Below are 18,485 nucleotides of genomic sequence, written 5' to 3'. Positions count from 1 at the left end.
TACAGATGCATTCAGGGTATCAGTATGAATCTCTGAAGAACTGCCTTTTACACAACAACTGACTGCAAATTTGAGGGTCTCTAAGATACTTCATGAACAAAGCTCTTTGAACTGCACAACATTTGTAAGACACCAATGGAATGAAGTGCTAGAATTGTTAACATTTCAAATTGGCTTCTAAACACTTACTTGTGATAAATTTTAATTTGAATTATGTGGTACAAATATCTGAAATATTTTCTGCAACTGTTCATAGTTATATTATACAAATAACAAATACACAATCATAAAAATTTTCAAGCAGTTCTCATAACCTGTCAAAAAATATATTTGATGGTCTTTCCTTTTTCCTCAATTATAGTAAAGGAATAAAAGAACACGCTGCATTTTCAAAGTAAATATTACTTGACTCATCACACACCAAAGATACATGAGCAAAGATGAAAATTTAATCTATCAAAATTTGGGTTTCTTCTTGTTATTATTACCAAATCTGTTTACTCTATCTTTGTTACAGTAAAGCTATTAAGACTGTCTGTCACTTTAATTTTTAGCTGTCAACAAGTGGGAAGACAATTGGGTGGCAGCACTTTCTGTTAACTTAAATGTTTTTTTATTTGTTTAACTGCTGAATAGAAGAAAAGTAACTGGCTAGTAGGTCTGCTGTTAACTTTGCTTTCTTCCTTTATTTTACTTGATTGTGCCATATAGAGGAACACTGATAATTTATTAATTAAATTAATCTAATTAGGCCACTGAATCAATCAGTTACCACATAACACTAACTGTACACGAGGGACTTCCTTATTTAAGGAACTGATCTTCTGTTGAACACCTGTATTTTGCTTGTATTCACAAAGGTTTCCTATGAGCTGTATGAAGATTTGGCACATCTTGCAAAATAAGTCACATACCTAGAGATTTTCATTAGTGTGGAAAGAAATACTGCTTGAATATTTAGTATCAGCAAACATGATATAAAAGTCTCTCTCTTTTCATCATACAACATTCTGTGTATGAATACAATAATGACAAAAGGATACAGCATGATTCTGAGATCTTGTGACTTATTTGGAGCAGAATGTGAAAATATTCTTAAAATGTGATGAAATATCTCCATCTTTTGGTTATACTTTCTATTTTATTGATAAATTTGGTTGCTGATGTAATGCCAGTAATCAAAGAAAGTGAAGTCAACACTGGTGATGTCTTTGACCTGATGCTCTTTTGAACAGTTTAAATGCCACTGGACATGCAGGGCAACAATAACAAATGTTTCATTCATATAGTCAACAAGTGCCACATATGCAAGTAAAACCATTTTTACTTAGCTTTAATTATTTTAACATCCTGATGTTGAGCAAAAATTAATTTCCAAACAAATGCTTTTGACTGAACACAACCAGATGTAGCTTTGCTTCATCATGAACAAAACATCAGTATATAATTCTCACTTCACTGTTTAAAGACTGGTATAAGATATTTGTCTTCTTTATTTAAATTTCCAATAAAATATCTTTTTCTCTTTTACAGGTAATTAAGATGAATGCTGAAGAGAATTTCCCTTTTGAAAACTTACAACCAACAGTAACAATTCAACACAATTCTTAAATAATTTTAATATTTCAAGAAAATACGTTCAGATTCATCCATTCCAATTAACAACCTAGTATATCAATCTATCAACATAAAGCTTACTAATAATTAAGCTCCAAAACTTTCTCAATACAATGGCTGTTGAATATCAAAACCTCCATACATATCACAAGCAATAACTTCTATTAATGTACAATACCAAACAAGCACACAAAAATTCTACATTTTTACATTTTATAATTTTATCTGCACAAAAATTTTATGAATGTTACAAATGGCTGCAATCACAAGACTAATAACTTACTTCACACCAAAGTTATAATAAAGCAATATTCTAGTTATCTGCTAAAGCTCACCTTTGCAAGAAAATGGGTATAAATAGGTTATAGCCAATTGGTTAGGCCTAAATCATGCTATAAAGTAATTAATCCTGACAATTATTTGCATTTTCTTACGTGTTTAGTTCAATATTCAATTTGACAGCAGCCACATAATGATTTGTCAAATGACTGATTTGTAAACCTTACAGTAGTTTCATATTCAAAGACCTTAAATATGCACACATTTTATTTATTCAATGACAACTAAAAAGGCACATCTTGAACATATATTTCCTACTTTTGTTTTTACAAGAATAATAAGTGCAGCAAATACAATTATATGTAGAAATACAAATATTAAAAAACAATGTACTAGCAATCAAACATGTACACTATTACTATATTTTAAAAGGGTTGTAAAATGGTGTTAAGATTTATCATCGTGGAACAATAAGTATAGATATAGACAAGTTTTGACACTTCCACATGTCCTTGTCAGTCCAACTTTTCTTTGGGAAAAAATATACAACTATCCCTTTGTAACAGTAGAAGATCAGCTTTAAGTGACCTTCAGAGGTTTTATAGTTTGGCAATATCTGGACTAATGAACTTTATACAATTCTTGTTTTTTGAAATTTGTGCAAAGGTACATGAGAGCTATCTGCACTAGCCATCTCTAATTCAGCAGTGTAAGACTAGAGGGAAGGCAGATAGTCATCACCATCCACTGCCAACTCTTGGGCTACTTTTTTACCAACAGATAGTGGGATTGACCGTCACATTACATCACCCACACGGCTAAAAAGGCGAGCATGTTTAGTGTGATGGGAATTCAAACCCACGACCCTTGGATTACAACTCGAGTGCCTTAACCTCCTGGCCATGCCGGCCTTCACAATTCTTTTGATATAACTTTTAGTTTCATGTATTATTCTGGATAATTTCCAGTTGACTTGATGATCAACACTCCTCATATGTAGAAAAATAGCATTATTTTCAGATCACTTTTCACATATATTTTATATTCTGCAAGCCTATTTAATTCTATTCATGTTTCATCAAAATGAGCTTTTTTTCTTCTAGGCTTGGCATGGATAACATGCCACTTTGCTCTTTATGTCTAGACTTGTTCAAGATTAAGAAATTTTAATGATGTTGGGATATTTGTAGACAATTTAAAATTGTAATATTTTGATAATTTTTCTAAATCCACAATAACAGAACTATAGTTAATACTAAGTGAATTATTTTTATTTACTTATATAAATTTTACTGGTTGCTGTTCATAAACAAATGTCTTGCCTTTTGATGGCATTTTAAACAACATTTTGTTACCATGCAAAAACTGTATAAATGTTTTCAACTTCTTCATCAAGTGTCACTGAGTCACACATTCTAAGTCTTTAAAATCACTAGAGCTATGAATGAGGTTTCAACAATTTTGCAGTGGCAATAAAAAGAGTGAACTTGGGTTTGTATTTTTTTTTATGAATAGAAAGAACAAGTCCCATTTCCACTAACGAAAATTTCCAAAAATGTGCACAAATCACTGGTTTTCAATTCCCGTTTGAATATAATAATATTGTGAAGACTATTAATATTCTAGAACAAATATTTGAAAATCATTTTTATTGCTTGCCAAACAGAAAATGCCATCTATATAGCAGAAGTAAGGAATTTCATTTGTATTTATTCTTGCATAAATAATTAATTTTTGTAATGCTTCAAAAATGTTAAAAAGAATTGAGAATAAAAGGTTACTTACTTTGGTCTATAGTACTTTCCTATGCACGTGAATACACTATTTAACACATTCTTCTAACAGCCTTGTTTCAGACATCTCTAATGCAGCACAATGATGTGTATATGGAGGTAGGAAAGTTAACTGCAAAGTATCATTAGCAAACAAATGTCACTTCTTGGAATCCTGTCTTGTGCAAATGTAGAGGTATATGTGTGGCATGGGAAAGCATGAGTTCCAATTGAATAAATCTGAACACAATCTCACAGAAGAAGAGACTATGTTTTGTTTGTTAATAAATAAGTAATTTCTCAACCTCAGATACTCTTATATTTCCTAATATGGATGTTGTGCAATATAAAAATACTTGAGTTACTTCAGACAAGTGCTAAGGTTAAAGTACACACAAGAGTCATGACTGTATAAATTTTCATACATAAGAAGAAACCATATTTAACTATTTTTGAAGCCAGAATTATTAAATATACCAGACACCATAAAATGGTTAATGACAAGCATTAGGCAGAATATACAAAGGCTTAGGGGGGATAAGGGCTCTAATCACATGTAGCAAATGGAATACTGAAACAACAATGTGGTATAGTAAAATATCTGCTGAAGCAGTGATTCACAACTGGTGGGCTATGAAACTTACAGTTATATGCTACCATGGGCTGGGATAACTTTGATGGCCCTTAACTTACAAATCATCATATGTGTGTTGGCCTTTACTAATGTGCCAAATAACTATTAGACCTTGAGGTACAAAAAGGATGAGAAACCCAATACTAAAGGGGAACCAAAAACAGCCAAACTGAGAAAGTGATTGGACTTAATATAAATAACAAGCTTAAGATGGTCAATAAAACAGATCAACTGCATAAACCAATTATTTAGTATAGATGGAAAAAGATACATAGAACAAGAGCTGTCATTAGGTACAAGGATTGTATCATTGCAACAGAGGTACAAATAGCCCTGGACAAACACAGAAAACATTCTTCGTAAGGATAGTCAAGGTTTGGCGGAGTAAATAACATAACAGTAGAAGAAATAGCATTGAGCATCTCTCACAGTTCAAATCTCTAGTAAAAAAACCCTACTGAAATATAAGGACAGAGCCTTTTTGGAAAGAAGAAAAAGAGTATTAGAAATATTATTGGCAAAAGAAAGTCTGATCACCTCTCCTGTGATGAGAACAAAATAAAATACAGTGTTATGGAAAGATAATAAAGTCAAAAGCTTAAAAAGAGTTCAATGGTTGGTTGATTTAGTGTTTTATGGCACAAAGCAGCTAAGATATCTGAACCAAACATCCAGTAAAAAGGTAAAAATAAAGTAAATGTAGTAAAATTCATAAAAGGAAATGAAGGTAAAACAAAACAGCATTTAAAAACATAAATAACACAAAACAAATGTTGACATCTAGTCTACAATGTTAAGAGAGAAACCACAGTAAGAGAAGATGTAAAAGACTTTCTGTAGTAATATGGTAATTAACATCACCTGCCAGGAAGACTAACAGGTAAGTACAAGAACCACCATCAGTTACATGAAGTTTGCCTTTCCAGTCCTGGTTCCAGGTTATGTGTCATTTTCAAAAAGTAAAGTGATAAAAGTTTAAAAGACATGCAGCAAAACTGTAATAATAGCTCGCCAGGATGACTAAAAGATAGTTCAAAGAGTAGCGTTACTCACCTGGCGTCAAGTTATTTAATGTTACGGCGAGTTTCTAATTTCAAATCGAACTAGAGAGATTGTGATTCTTAAAAGGGAACCACATTAGAAAAGGTTTAATATATAAATTTAAAACATTTAAATGACAGTAAAAAGATTAATATCCTTTAAAAAACTAAAAACTTTATCAAGGTGGACAGTGTTACCATCACCAATAACACTGTCTAATGACGAACCTTGGGACCGAACAGTGTTAAAATGGTGTCGTCGTTGATAGTCATAACGATGGCAAGTAAAATGTGGCTTACAGTGATCTGAGTGTCACATAGATTACACACTGGTGCATCAGTTTCAGATAAAAGAAAACGATGAGTCAAAAAACTGTGACCAATGCCTAGTTTACTAAGAACAACTTCCTCCTTCCGATCCTTATGGAAGCAAGATGGTCAAAGTCCAATATAGGGATTTATTTGGAAAAGCTTGTTTTCATGTTGCTCACTCCAAGTCGACTGCCAGCTGGCATGGAGCCGAGCCTTGAATAAAGGACCATAGTCCATGTATGGAATAGGCACAAAGGTGATAGTGCCAGAGCAGATAGATTTAGCTGCCTTGTCTGCAAGCACGTTCCCATGAATACCAATGTGGCCTGGTAACCAGAAAAACTGGATAGAAGTAGATGTCAATGAGAAATGGGCCAGTCGGTTTTGAATATCAGCAAGAACAGGATGTGAACCAACATAAAGCGATTCCAGGGCCAGTAGAGAACTAAGCGAGTCGGTATAAATAGTGCAGTTGGAGTAATGCTTAGCTTCAATATGATACAGGGCAAGAGAAATGGAATACAGTTCAGCAGTGAACACAAACTATAGAGAGGATTCTACACGCAACCACTGAATTGCAACAAACCATGGCAGAGCCCACAGTCACCTGATTTTGAACCATCTGTATAAATTGCAATGGAAAGATTGTTTGAAAAATGTTCAGTAAATAAAAGACGGTAGTTCCAATCAGAAGTATCTGCTTTTCTCAGATGACTTAAAGAATGGTCACATCTGGGGACTGTAATAAGCCATGGTGGGATGGGCTGATCAGTGGATACAGCAATGTTATTCAAGGACAGACCCAATTCATCCAATTGCACCTGGACGTGAAGGCCAAAAGGACCAATAGCAGATCGTCTGTTCTGAAAAAGTATGGCCCGCCGAGGAAGGAAAACAGAACAGTTGCAAACGGCGAAGGTGCAAAGAAGGTTCATGAGTATCTATATATAAGCTCTGAATTGGGGACGGGTAGAAAGCCCCAGTGCAGAGTCGAAGTTCTTGATGATGAATGGGGTCCAGCATCTTTAAGGCCGAGAGTCTGGCAGAGCCATAGACCAGTGATCCATAGTCAAATTTCGATCAAATAAGAGCACAATAATATCTTAACATAGAACATCAATCCATTCCACAACTGGTGGTAGAGAGAACACAGAAGATGTTCAGTGCTCTTGTGCATTTGACCCGTAGCTGCTTAATGTATGGTTTAAAGGTCAGCTGGCAGTCAAAGATAAGCCCCAAGAACTTAGTCTCAGGGACCACAAGCAGCAAAAATTCGCCAATACAGAGTTCAAAACCAGGGTGAATACCCCGTTGGCAGCAAAAGTGCATGCAAACAGTTTTATAGAGAGAGAAATTAAAGCAGTTTGCCATGGTACACTTCAGTACACGATCGAGGGCAGTTTGTAGTTGCCACTCAATATATCAAATGTTCGATGACTGACATGTGATGTGAAAGTCGTCGACACAGAGCCCGTTTGCAACAGCGAGAGGGAGTTGTTCAGTGATGGCATTAACATTTGTACTGAAAAGTGTGTCACTCAAATCACAGCCCTGAGAAACTCCAAGTTCCTGTAGAAAAGTATGGTAAAGTGTTGAACTGAAAGAAACTTGGAATTTCCTGTCCATTAAAAAATGTTTAATAAAAATGGGTAAAAAGCCACATAAACCATACATATGGAGGTCTCGCAAAATGCCATATCTCCATGTAGTGTCATAAGCCATCTCAATGTCAAAGAATATTGATACAAGATGTTATTGTTTGAGAAAGGCTTCTCTGATTGATGTTTCAAGTAGAATCAGGTGGTCTATGGTGGAGCGCAGTCATCGGAACTCACACTGGGTGGGTGAAAGGAGGTTGTTTGGTTCCTTGAATCAATTGGACAGTAGTTTCAAGGAATCTTAGGAGTTTTCCCAGGCTTAGAGAAAGGTAAGATAATAGCCTGGTGCCAGGCATTAGGAAAAACATTCTCCTGCCAGATCCGATTAAAAACAATTAAAAGAATATCAAGACAACCAGGAAGTAGATGGTGCAGGATGTCATAGTGTATATCATCAGGTCCAACAGATGTACTGCCAGACTGATAAAGGGCCAGTTTCAGTTCCACCAGATTAAAGGGACAATTATAGTCACAGAGAGAGTCAGTTCGAAAGGTGGAGGTGATCGCTCTGCCTGAGTCTTAATGGCTGAGAAAGTGGAGGAATAAATAGAAGTGCTAGATACCTGGCGAAAGCTTTCATCTACAATATCAGCATTGCTCCAGATATTGGCTACTTCTTGGCCATCAGAGAGTAAGCTCGAGAGGGGGACAGAATTATATTGCCCACTGACCTTCCGAATCTTGTCCCGTGTGACTTTGGAACTGGTGGTAAAAAGATATGCTTGTTGTAAACTTAATCCAAGATTCCTCCTGACTTTAACGTCTTACTCACCAAGAATGTGCACGGGTCCACTGGAAAGTGATGCAGTTTGAAAGTGTGGGATATCTACAGAAAATATTCCAGGCCCACTTTTGAGCCTTCTATCAGGCATGCCAATGACATTTATGAAAAAAAGAGGAAAAGGTATATAGCCTGGCGCCAGAGGCGCCACAGCGAGGCACAGCCGTGCCTGAGTAGGGGGGTCCGGGGTGCATGAAAATAAGTGGAAGAACCAGTATTAAAAAGAAAAAGCTTGTGATCAGAGAGCATGTGCTGTACAGAGCGACCCCTTCTATCAATACCAGCACTTCCCCAGAGGGGATGATGTCCATTAAAGTTCTCCAGGATTAGAAAGGGAGATGGCAACTGTTCAATGAGAGCATCAAGGTCTGATTGATCATGTCTCACCAGGTGACAGGTAGAGAGAACAAATAGTGATAGTATGACCCAAGGAAACACAGATGGCTACGACCTACAAGGCTGTGTTGAGTGACAAAGACAGGGTGGGCACATGCTGATCAACCAACAGTGCTACCCCTCCATGTACTCGTCCATCACACAGCCTGTCATTTCTATAGAGAAAACTACCAAAAGGTGACTGTATCGGTAGGTTTTAGAAATATTTCCTGTAAGGAAAGACATACAGGATGGTAGGAAGTAATCAGTGTTTTGATGTCATCCAGATTAGAACATAAACCTTGACAGTTTCATTGTTTCAAGGTGGCAATTTTCAATGATGTGTTGGCAAATTGGCTGGAGTACCCTTCTGTTTACGACCACATCTATTTCTTTACAGTCCTTCTTCGGGGGAGGTCTATTGACCTCCATGGATCCTGCCCTAGGTCGATTGGGCAGATCCTTGTTGTTGGAAGGGGATTCCAGTGACAGAGGATACGAACAAATGATTGTTTTGCATCTTGGGGTGGGAAAAAAAAGATCTGAAGAAATGCCTGTACCTGGAACCAATGGATCTTGGGTTTTGTTGGAATGTATGGGAGGATCAAAGATGGGTGTAAAAAGTTGATTTTCACCATGGAAGTCAAAAGGCTTTTCATTTGTTTTGAGAATGATTCTCTTGGAGGCACAGAGAAATCTGTTTGCACTCCCCTGTAGTTGTGGAATGAAGTGCAGCAGCACATGTCCGAGATGAAGTGGTGGACAGCAATGTCCAAGCCTCAAAATAAGTAATATTATGAGTCATTTTCAAATGCTGCACCTCTTTTTGGAATGTATATCCATACCCTGCAATTTAGATAACCTGCCTTGATGGTGGCAGATGCACATGGTGATGTAAATGTCAAAATTAGAATATCTGTCGGCAGTGTAACTCCATCTTTGCAAGTGGAGATGCATATCACTGCAGAAACTCCTTGAGTGGAGAAACCAGTGAGAATCTCTGACTTGGAGACATTTTTCAAATCCCTCTGAACAATAACTCGTCGTGATGAATTCAATGTAGCATGAAGTGTATCCCCAATTGCCTTTGAGTTCAAGAGGAATTCACCGTGTTGGGATGTGGATGTTTCAACCAATATGTCTCCAGATCGAAGCTTCTTTACTGACTCTGGAGAGCCAGCAAGTCCCTCCAGTCCCTTCTGAATAAAAAAGGGGGACATTTGCCTTAAAGATTTATCTGAAAGAGAATGTAGGATGAGAAAATGAGGTACAACAGGTGGTACAGATGTTGAAGATTGCTGATCAGAGTCTTGAAGATGTGATTGTTTACCTATTGACTGTTTTTTCACTATTTTATTTACATTTTTACTTGGAGGATCCATAGGAAAAAAGAAAATTTCAGTGCCTACTGACCCCACCCACCATGGAGCCTCTAAGGGGATGCACTACAATGTCAAGCAAGGACACTGCAACAACACCAGGGCTTCGTGAGCACTATACCCCAACACCAGCATTAGACATAATGTCCACAACACCCATTGAGAACTTCCAACACTGGTATTTGGTTGACCCTAGCCCAAGTCGACCAACTGAATGACCCAAGGGGGGCCACCCAAAGGCTGCCCGTCTACAGGAATTCAAGGCCAAAGTGTTGTGTTAGGGTTTGACCCTTCAACCACCAGGATCTTCTCCTCCCCTTCACGGGCCACCACACACGGCTAACATGTGGGTGGATGTTTAGATCCCAGAGGAGGTAACCTGAAAGAACAGAACCTTCCCTGGGAGGTCCCCTCACCATGTACAGGAATCCACACTGAGAGAAGTTCAAAAGGAAAAGCCAACAAACTTAATATCATACTTAAGTCCCACTGATTACTATGTCTTGGTAACTATGAAAGATGTAACCAAAAAGTTTGAGAAAGAATTAAAAATAAAATGGAGCCAATAGAGGCACATGAAATTTCTGACTAACAAAAGTGGCTGAGAATGCAGCTCTGCAACTTTTAACAGAAATAGACAAGCTGCAATCATGAAATGCATACACTAAAAAATAAGGTAATCTGTCGATTAGTTGGAGAAAGACAAGAAACCAAATTTCACAAGAATCATCTCCTAAAGAGAGAGAAATGAGACTGATATACTGTAAAGCAGGAACTTGTGCAAGAATTGTGACAGCATTTAAGTTACTTAAAAAGAGAAGCCAGATTCACTCACAGAGAACTATATAATAGTCAGCCAAAAATCTGCAGATGACAAATGTTGTTGTGAAAAGTATCACAAAAAGGTATTTGAACAGAATCAGAACTGATGGTAAAGCAGCAAAATGTGGAACAATGAGAAAAACTAGACAAAATATGAATAATTGGATAGGCATAGAGAAAAACTCTTTTCTTAGATAGACTCAGAGCATTTATTAATAAAGAAGTTTAAATTGGAGCTTGTAGAAAGTAAAGCATGAGAAAATGTCACATTGCTGTAACTAGGATGACCAAACCCTTGGCATAAGGAATGACATATCAGCTCAGAAACAATAAAAAACACAATATTAATCCAGCCATAAAAGAAGAGAAATCACATCAAAGGCTGTGAGAATTAGTCCAGCCCTGCAACTGGAGTTAAATTGTCCATCAGTACTACAACAAAATGATGGTGTAACAAGTGCAAGAAAACTCAATACTTAAGTTGAACAGCTCAAGCTCCAGCAAGTTAAAAAAAATAGGATATTTGAGAAGACTACAATACCAAAAGATCACAGTTCCCCAAAATAACACCAAAGGCCTTGTGAGAGAGAGAGAGGCATAAGCAAAAAAGATCCAGAAAAGGTGGAAGAAAAGGGTAATCTACAATAGAGGGAAAATATCAATAAAATAACAAGCCTGAGGACAAACTCTATAAAAGGACAAGATACCATTAATTTTGCTTGAAAGGAATATGATCTATTGGAATTACCTTGTAAAGATAAAGCTATCCTTACCAAATTCAGAGAGGACATATTTGGTGCAGAAACAATGTTACAAAAACAAGATGAATCATAGCATACAAATCAGAAAACTGACAATGATTCAAAGAATAATGACACAGAAGCTGCAATCTACATGTCATGATGCTACAAAAAAGTTTATTTTCATAAAACAGGAAGAAAAATTACATAGAGGACTTGAAGAACATAAAAGGTATATTAAAAGTAGTCAAACAAATTAGTTTATATTTTTAAACAAGGAATCTTAATCATCAAGTTGACCAGAAATCAGCTAAAATTGTTTATATAACCAGAAATTATATAAAAAAAAATGTATAGTTTACTAATCTCAAGATTGTCAAACTTTTACACCTTTAAAAGCCACTTTAAGCTGGACCTCCTTCTGACAACTTGTGCCCTGAAGTAATTTGAAACAAAAGTTGGACTGAAGAGGACAGGTGAAACTTGGTCTGTAATAGTTGATTTCAACTTCAATTCAATTAAATCGAATATTTGCATTTACCCACCATTACAAAAAAAGGGTATTTTATTTCACTTGTCTAGACATGTCACTGTAAACAACCCTAAAATTTAAATATTTAATATTTTTGTTATTGCAAGAATACTTCTTGTGGACTAGCAAATTCAAAAATTTTCTATTATTGTAAGCATATTAAAATTATTTTAACTGCTTCAAGTTCTATCTATTATAATGCCATATTTTGGAAAGCTTATATCATTAGGGGTTACTCAATAAATATAATAGAATAAGAGTAAAAGTGTTTAAACTTAACTTGTAGTTTCAGAATATGTATACATTAGAATTTCATCAATACATAACAGTAATGATTTTCATTCTTCTATAAATACTATCAAACTCTGCAAACAAATACAGAACTATCTTTAAAACACAATTTGATGAATCTAAACATAAGAGCTTCAGTACCGTTTGCATAAATAAAAAAAAATACCTGTATAAATTATAAAAATTTCTGTAAAACAGACATTAAAAGTCTTCAGTTTGTTTGAATACCAAACCAATACATACAGAGTTTGCCAGTTAAAACCTTAATTCAAATTATTCATGAGTGCCAGTTACTTACTCTCTAATATCAGAAGTTTTTCTTCTTTTGATTACTTTACTTGCATCGGTTCCTGAGAATGAAAATACACTTAAGAAATACAAATTTAAAAGTCACAGAAATATATTTCTGCTACAGTCAAAACAATAATACCGTAAAGAGTTTAATAGGTAATGCACAGCTTATGGTGATAAAAGATAAAATAACTAACTGCTGACTAAAAATATGCTGATATTTATATTACATTCTTGTCAAAAATTAATAAAAGAAATTATACAGGTTGTTCATAAGAACGCAAGAGTTAACGTTTTCTTAAACTGAAAATGTATTCCAATAGTTACCCTCCCTCACATTATTACTTGACTGTTAGGATTTCCTTCCTCTGCCCACTTAATTAAGTGCTGGTATGATTTTTTTCTTGTTCATTCCAGTCTTTCATTCCTCATTTAATTGCCCTTGGTGATATCTGTCTCATGACATTTCCACCCACGTCACTGCACTCTCTATCATTCAGATAATGCTATTGCTTTTTTAGGATTAACCCAATTCAGTCTCTCAGATCAATTCTTGGTGGGGAGAAAGGGCAAGGCAAGAGAGTGTGAGATGTTGGAAATACATTTTCAATTTAAGCAAATGTTAATATCCAAACCTTATTTACCTTCTCTCACACTACAGCTAGAATCCCACTTTGATAAGGTGGAAAAACTGGTAAGACCATTATCCATTCAGAATGCTTTTGCACAGATTGTATGTCATTAGAAGATTAGCACTGTAGTGGAGAACCATGCTACATCTGGAACAGGTATACTCTTCATCCAGAACCTAATTCATGAACTGGGGATAGTAATTTACATGATCCATCATCACTACTGACCATTCCCCAAACCAGGTAGCCAAGACTCCATGGCTTGGGGTTGGAATTATAAAGCCATGGTCTCTAAATCCCATGTTGATGGCTAAGTCATTTGGATCTTAATACATACACTTGTGAGTGGATGCCAACCCGTGGCTGTAGAGTGATGCATTCCAGTCCCATGGAATCACTACAAGAAGGTAAGCAACACCAAAGTGGACACACACAATCCTCAACCTGAGGAAGTTAAAAAGGCAACACTACAAACTCAGAATAATGGAATTCCACATGCTATACCCAATCCAATAAAATGGAACTCATCCAGTCTGGAATTATCAATACTCATATTTACTACCCAACCATGTGAGCAAGATAAATTCCATATATCTCTGAAATTATGGAAAAGATGTGGAACACACTTTGTTCAACAAAGTGCCTAGGATGGGACCACTCTGTATTTGGAATTATAAGGAAACAATAGACCTTCTCTCATAAACAATGTATTGACACAAGATTAATGATGATTGGGTGTACAATGTCAGATCATAGCTACCTCAACAGAGGTAGCCAAAGAGAAAGTAAGCACCCTTCAGGTAATGCAGAAGCAAAAACCAGGTTTGAACCAGCCAATCTAGTGCTAATAACACAACATGAGAAAGGGTTGGAACAAATCATATCAAGGACATATATATGAGGGTGAGATACTGAAAATCAAGTGTTCCAATGACTGATAAATGCTTTGATCATCGATTTCCCAAACTGAGAACAAATACAATGGTAAACCCTGTGATGCAACATATTTTCTGTCAGAAGAACCTGGTTTGGTCAAGACAATTGTTCTGCTATCAAATTCATCACCCCCCAAACATGGCAAGGCAGTAGGATGATATGATGGAAATGAGTCCAATAAAGAAGATCCATCATTTTAAAACAAAGATATCTAGATCAAGTACCCCTTCACAAGAAATTAAGACACGACCATGGAATTGTCAGAGTGAAGCATGACAGTTTTTCCCCTCAATAAATCCAGACCTTGAGAAAGCACCCTTTAAACAGCAAAATGTTATGAAACACTGATGTGTAACAAAACATCATCATATTCCATACACCCTGGAATTCCTTACTGCAGAGATGTGCATCCCATCCCTCAAGTGACACATCTGTGAAGAGTTGGACCTGTGGATAAGGTGGCAGCAGAGAAACACCTATTGTAGTATTGTTCTAATCTAGCCACCACTCAAGATTGAAGATGATGATCCTGAACAAGCAGACCAGAAAATCCAGTGGGTCACTGTTCAGGATCCATTGGTTGCTTAAGGACCAACAAACAGATCTTGTGCACTCATCCCAAAGGAATAAGAGCTTCAAGTGATGTCCACATCCTCACAAAAGAAGCAACCATGCACACAGAGGGAAATGTTAGGAAGAGTCAGACTACCTGCATAGTGTGGAGCCAAAGAAGAGTCAGCTGTACCCAAATGACTTCTGTTGAAAGAAAGAGACACAGATACATAACATATCAAGTTGGAGAGAGAACAGGATTTCTTGGCTTAGATAATAAAGACTGTCCTGGTTGCTTCTGAAAGCAGAATCTGGGTGTGACATTCTGCAAACTGACAAGATGGTGTCAGAAGTAACAGTTGTCCATCTAATGGTGTATGCACAGGCGTATAGAACAGAAATAATGAGAAAAAGTTCATACAATTTGGCAGAATGCATATAGTCCTAATGCTAGTTCAAAGGATAAAGTCATGAACTACAGCACCTGACCTTTGTGCACAAATTGCAGGTACTGGCAGGGAAACTCTGCTATAGGAATATATAGATAGGCACCAGCAACATCAAACTTTGTCATTCACATTCATGGTTAAAAATGCCAAAGCAGAATGAAGAATGATTCCATCATGAACTTCGAAGGATCTAAGAATTGATTTAGATGAGAATAATTGATAACCAGATGCCACTCTCTCTTCTTCTTGTGTACAACAAACAAATAGGAATAAAACCTTGGAAGAACTGGTATGACTCTCTCTACTACCCTCTCAATTAACAAATTTCTGATAGCCTTGGAACAAAGTTTCAAAATCCAAGGAGGCAGAGATGCTACAGGTTGGAAGGGTAATGGTGGTGGCACCCATAGATCTATGGTGAAGGCTTTTACACATCCAGAAATTCTAAGAGCTGAGACCCTACAGACCTTCAAACCATACAGTAGTGCTCACAACCTCTAGAGACATTTCAACTGAGTGGAAACACCCCATAGATATGGGTGGAATCTATTATTGTTACTAATGAACCAAGGGGCTGATATCAATGGTTGGGACATTTAAGGAAGGTTGGAACTATGATCCCCATGGTAGTAATGTACTAATTAATTTTCATGGAATTAAATAATGCACAAAAGAACACAGAATAATACCAAGCAACAAAAAAACCAACAGAAATTGTCCCATAACTATCACTGTTTTTCTGGGTTTATAACTATGCAACAAGAGCTGTTACCAATTCACCCAAGCTAGTCTATGTTTATGGTGGGAATGAAGCTTGTACTGAAAAAGAAATTGCCAATTCTCTGCATAGAATACAACATAATATATGCCATTTGATAAATAAAAACCTTCACTTTATTTTAGTTATAAATAATATAGTTTTAAACATAAGAAAGAACTATTAACAAATCCTGAAAGAGAGGATGTGACGGATGAGTGTGGCAAAAGGGGCTCAACTTTCAGTTGATAGATCTGTAACCAAAGCTATGAAAGTACTGCATTGTCCGAGTGATGCCGATATTACAATAAGTAAATTATGTTAAATTTAGTACTTACTGGAGGGATGGTGAATAACTTACAGAAGAGGGGATGTCTAGTAAAAAAATGTTGCATTTCTTACACCAGGAAAAAATTCATATTTAAAAAAATATATCAATAAAATTAAGAACTTAAAACTTATATATCATTAAAATATGGATTATTAACTATGATTTTATGGCATAATAATTAGTATAAAATCAATAAAAAGTAATAAAAAGTCACTAAAAATTGTGATATGTATAGCGGAGTATGCTCGTACACAGAGGGTTAAGGACATAGTCAGGTACAGGAGCATGACAAGCAAAAAGTGTAGAAGAGAAACCTGATGACACAGAAGAGCAAAGTATATTTGATAAAGTTGTCTGATAATCAGAAATGATGGAAACCAGCTATCTATGGTTAAACAACCATTAAAAAAAGCTGAAAGGTAGGCCACAGTAGGATGGCCCAAAAGAAGGGGGTGTTGCTGATGGATCAATATAAAATAATTCTTTAACCCATGTCTTCAGTGAGTCAGGACTACCCTCCAAAGATTTCTTGGTGAATAAATGGAGCCTGACAAAGACCACACAGATAAGCATGAGAGAGATGTGTATTATCAAGGAGAGCATTCTGTCCCAACAAAGGAGTCAAGTAAGGAGGAAGAGAACAGAGGCACAATCCACTGTGGTGAAAAGAATGAAGCTCTTAAGAAAAGCCCACCAGAATGGTAAAGTGAAATGATGAGAGGTAATGCAAGAGGGTGGTTAGAAAGAAATGAAGTAATGTAAATTAGGAACTAGAAATGGAAACAGAAGTTAAATGGTCTGCCACAAGCTGGTGAAATAGATTCCAAACACTGGAAATTGAGAAATGGCAACAAAGAATGTCTTTAAGTCAGAGAAAACAGTTAAGTAGTTGAGGAGAAGGCACATTAGTATGAATATTCAGTTATTCAAGAAGTGAGTCCATATGAATCCTAATGTCTGAATGAAGTTTAAGAAAAACGTTTGAGCAAGCAACTATGATAGCAAAAACAAAAGGAGAGGACAGGCACATAAAACACTGAATTTCTAGATATACTACAATGGTTGGGAAGAATACACTGAAAATAACATGCATGGGCTATTCCAATGAGCAATGGACTCAAAAAAAGTCCTTAAAAAAAGAGAAATCATATTGCACATGAAAATATCAAGACAAATCCAAAAGAGCTCCAAAAGAATGAATGATATACAGCATAGGGATTAAGACTGACTTGAAGAAGTGAACCAGTCACCTAAAATGATATGAATCCCAAAGGAAAAGGGAGATTGTATAATTCAATGCCATGTGTATAAAGCAAATACAGGCCTAAGGAAAGGAGCATCCCATCAAAAGTTCACCAGACTCAAATGAAAAGATATACAGCTATAGTTAACCTGAAGAGAAGGGCTGTGAATCAAATATTAAACCACTACAGATGTACCAAAGGTGTAACAGTTTGGTGGGCAAATAAAGATGTGGAAAAAGCATCTGAGACAGCTCTCCTGGTCATCTATATCTTGGAAAAGACCCACCAGAGAGTGAGTAAAGTTATTTTCCTACACTAAAAATATACTTCTAATGGATACTTACCTCCTTTCACATAACAGCTTTTCTCAGTATTGACCTTTATATCCACAGATGTTTCTGCCCACCAGTAGCCTTAAAACACCAACTTACCCCAAGTTTCAACATTATTTAACTGGCTCCCTCCATAAAATTCAACCTCCATTTAGAGATTAGATAGAAAAGAAACACTGGAAGTGGGGGAAAAAAATATATTTTCAGTGCAGGAAAATATTAACTTCCAATGCAATATATTACCTTTCTTAAATAATAACTGGAATCACACACCAACCTAGTGGAAAGACCAGTGCAAAATTTACCTAGATAAATATCATTCAGAAAGAATTTGAAGAGAACATACCACATCTGTATCAGATATACTCTTCATAGATCATTAACGTGTGTCATTAATTTGAGCACAAAAGAGGAGCACATCCTTGAGGGTAGACCTGTTGACTGGTCCAACCCTTTCCAAAATAAGATCTTCCAGAAACCAACCTGTAGGAGATGGTAGGATGGGGATTCCTTAGTTAATCAGTTTGTTCAAAATACAGATTGATGTGCACCAGACTGTACTCAGTGGATCAACTCTTTTCAAAAATCAGAAAGCATCAGGAATTTATTGTCCAGTCAGTGATAGGAAGAGGGTTTCTACAATCTTCATTTCAAGACAGAAAAAGAAGAAAAAATATTCCATTCTGTCTTCCTAATCTCTGCATGTGTGCAGATACATAACTAATAACT

At 36.2% G+C, this 18,485-nt stretch overlaps 1 protein-coding gene across 4 annotated transcripts in view; it reads right to left on the bottom strand.

The window, feature by feature from the left end:
* LOC143236929 (aryl hydrocarbon receptor nuclear translocator homolog) overlaps nt 1-18,485 on the bottom strand; it is a 145,614-nt gene that overhangs the window by 123,085 nt on the left and 4,044 nt on the right. For 3 of the 4 annotated variants that reach the window (XM_076475618.1, XM_076475620.1, XM_076475622.1), the window contains exon 2: nt 12,531-12,582. The exons of the other annotated variant lie outside the window; for it this stretch is intronic. In XM_076475618.1, the coding sequence (XP_076331733.1) occupies nt 12,531-12,582 (52 nt within the window). The remainder of the gene's footprint in view (nt 1-12,530; nt 12,583-18,485) is intronic. 4 annotated transcript variants of the gene reach the window in all.

The sequence above is a fragment of the Tachypleus tridentatus genome, chromosome 13 (assembly GCF_004210375.1).
Source record: "Tachypleus tridentatus isolate NWPU-2018 chromosome 13, ASM421037v1, whole genome shotgun sequence".
Lineage (NCBI taxonomy): Eukaryota > Metazoa > Arthropoda > Merostomata > Xiphosura > Limulidae > Tachypleus > Tachypleus tridentatus.
Note: the sequence above shows the minus strand (reverse complement) of the source record. Positions and strands in the feature narration are given on the sequence as shown.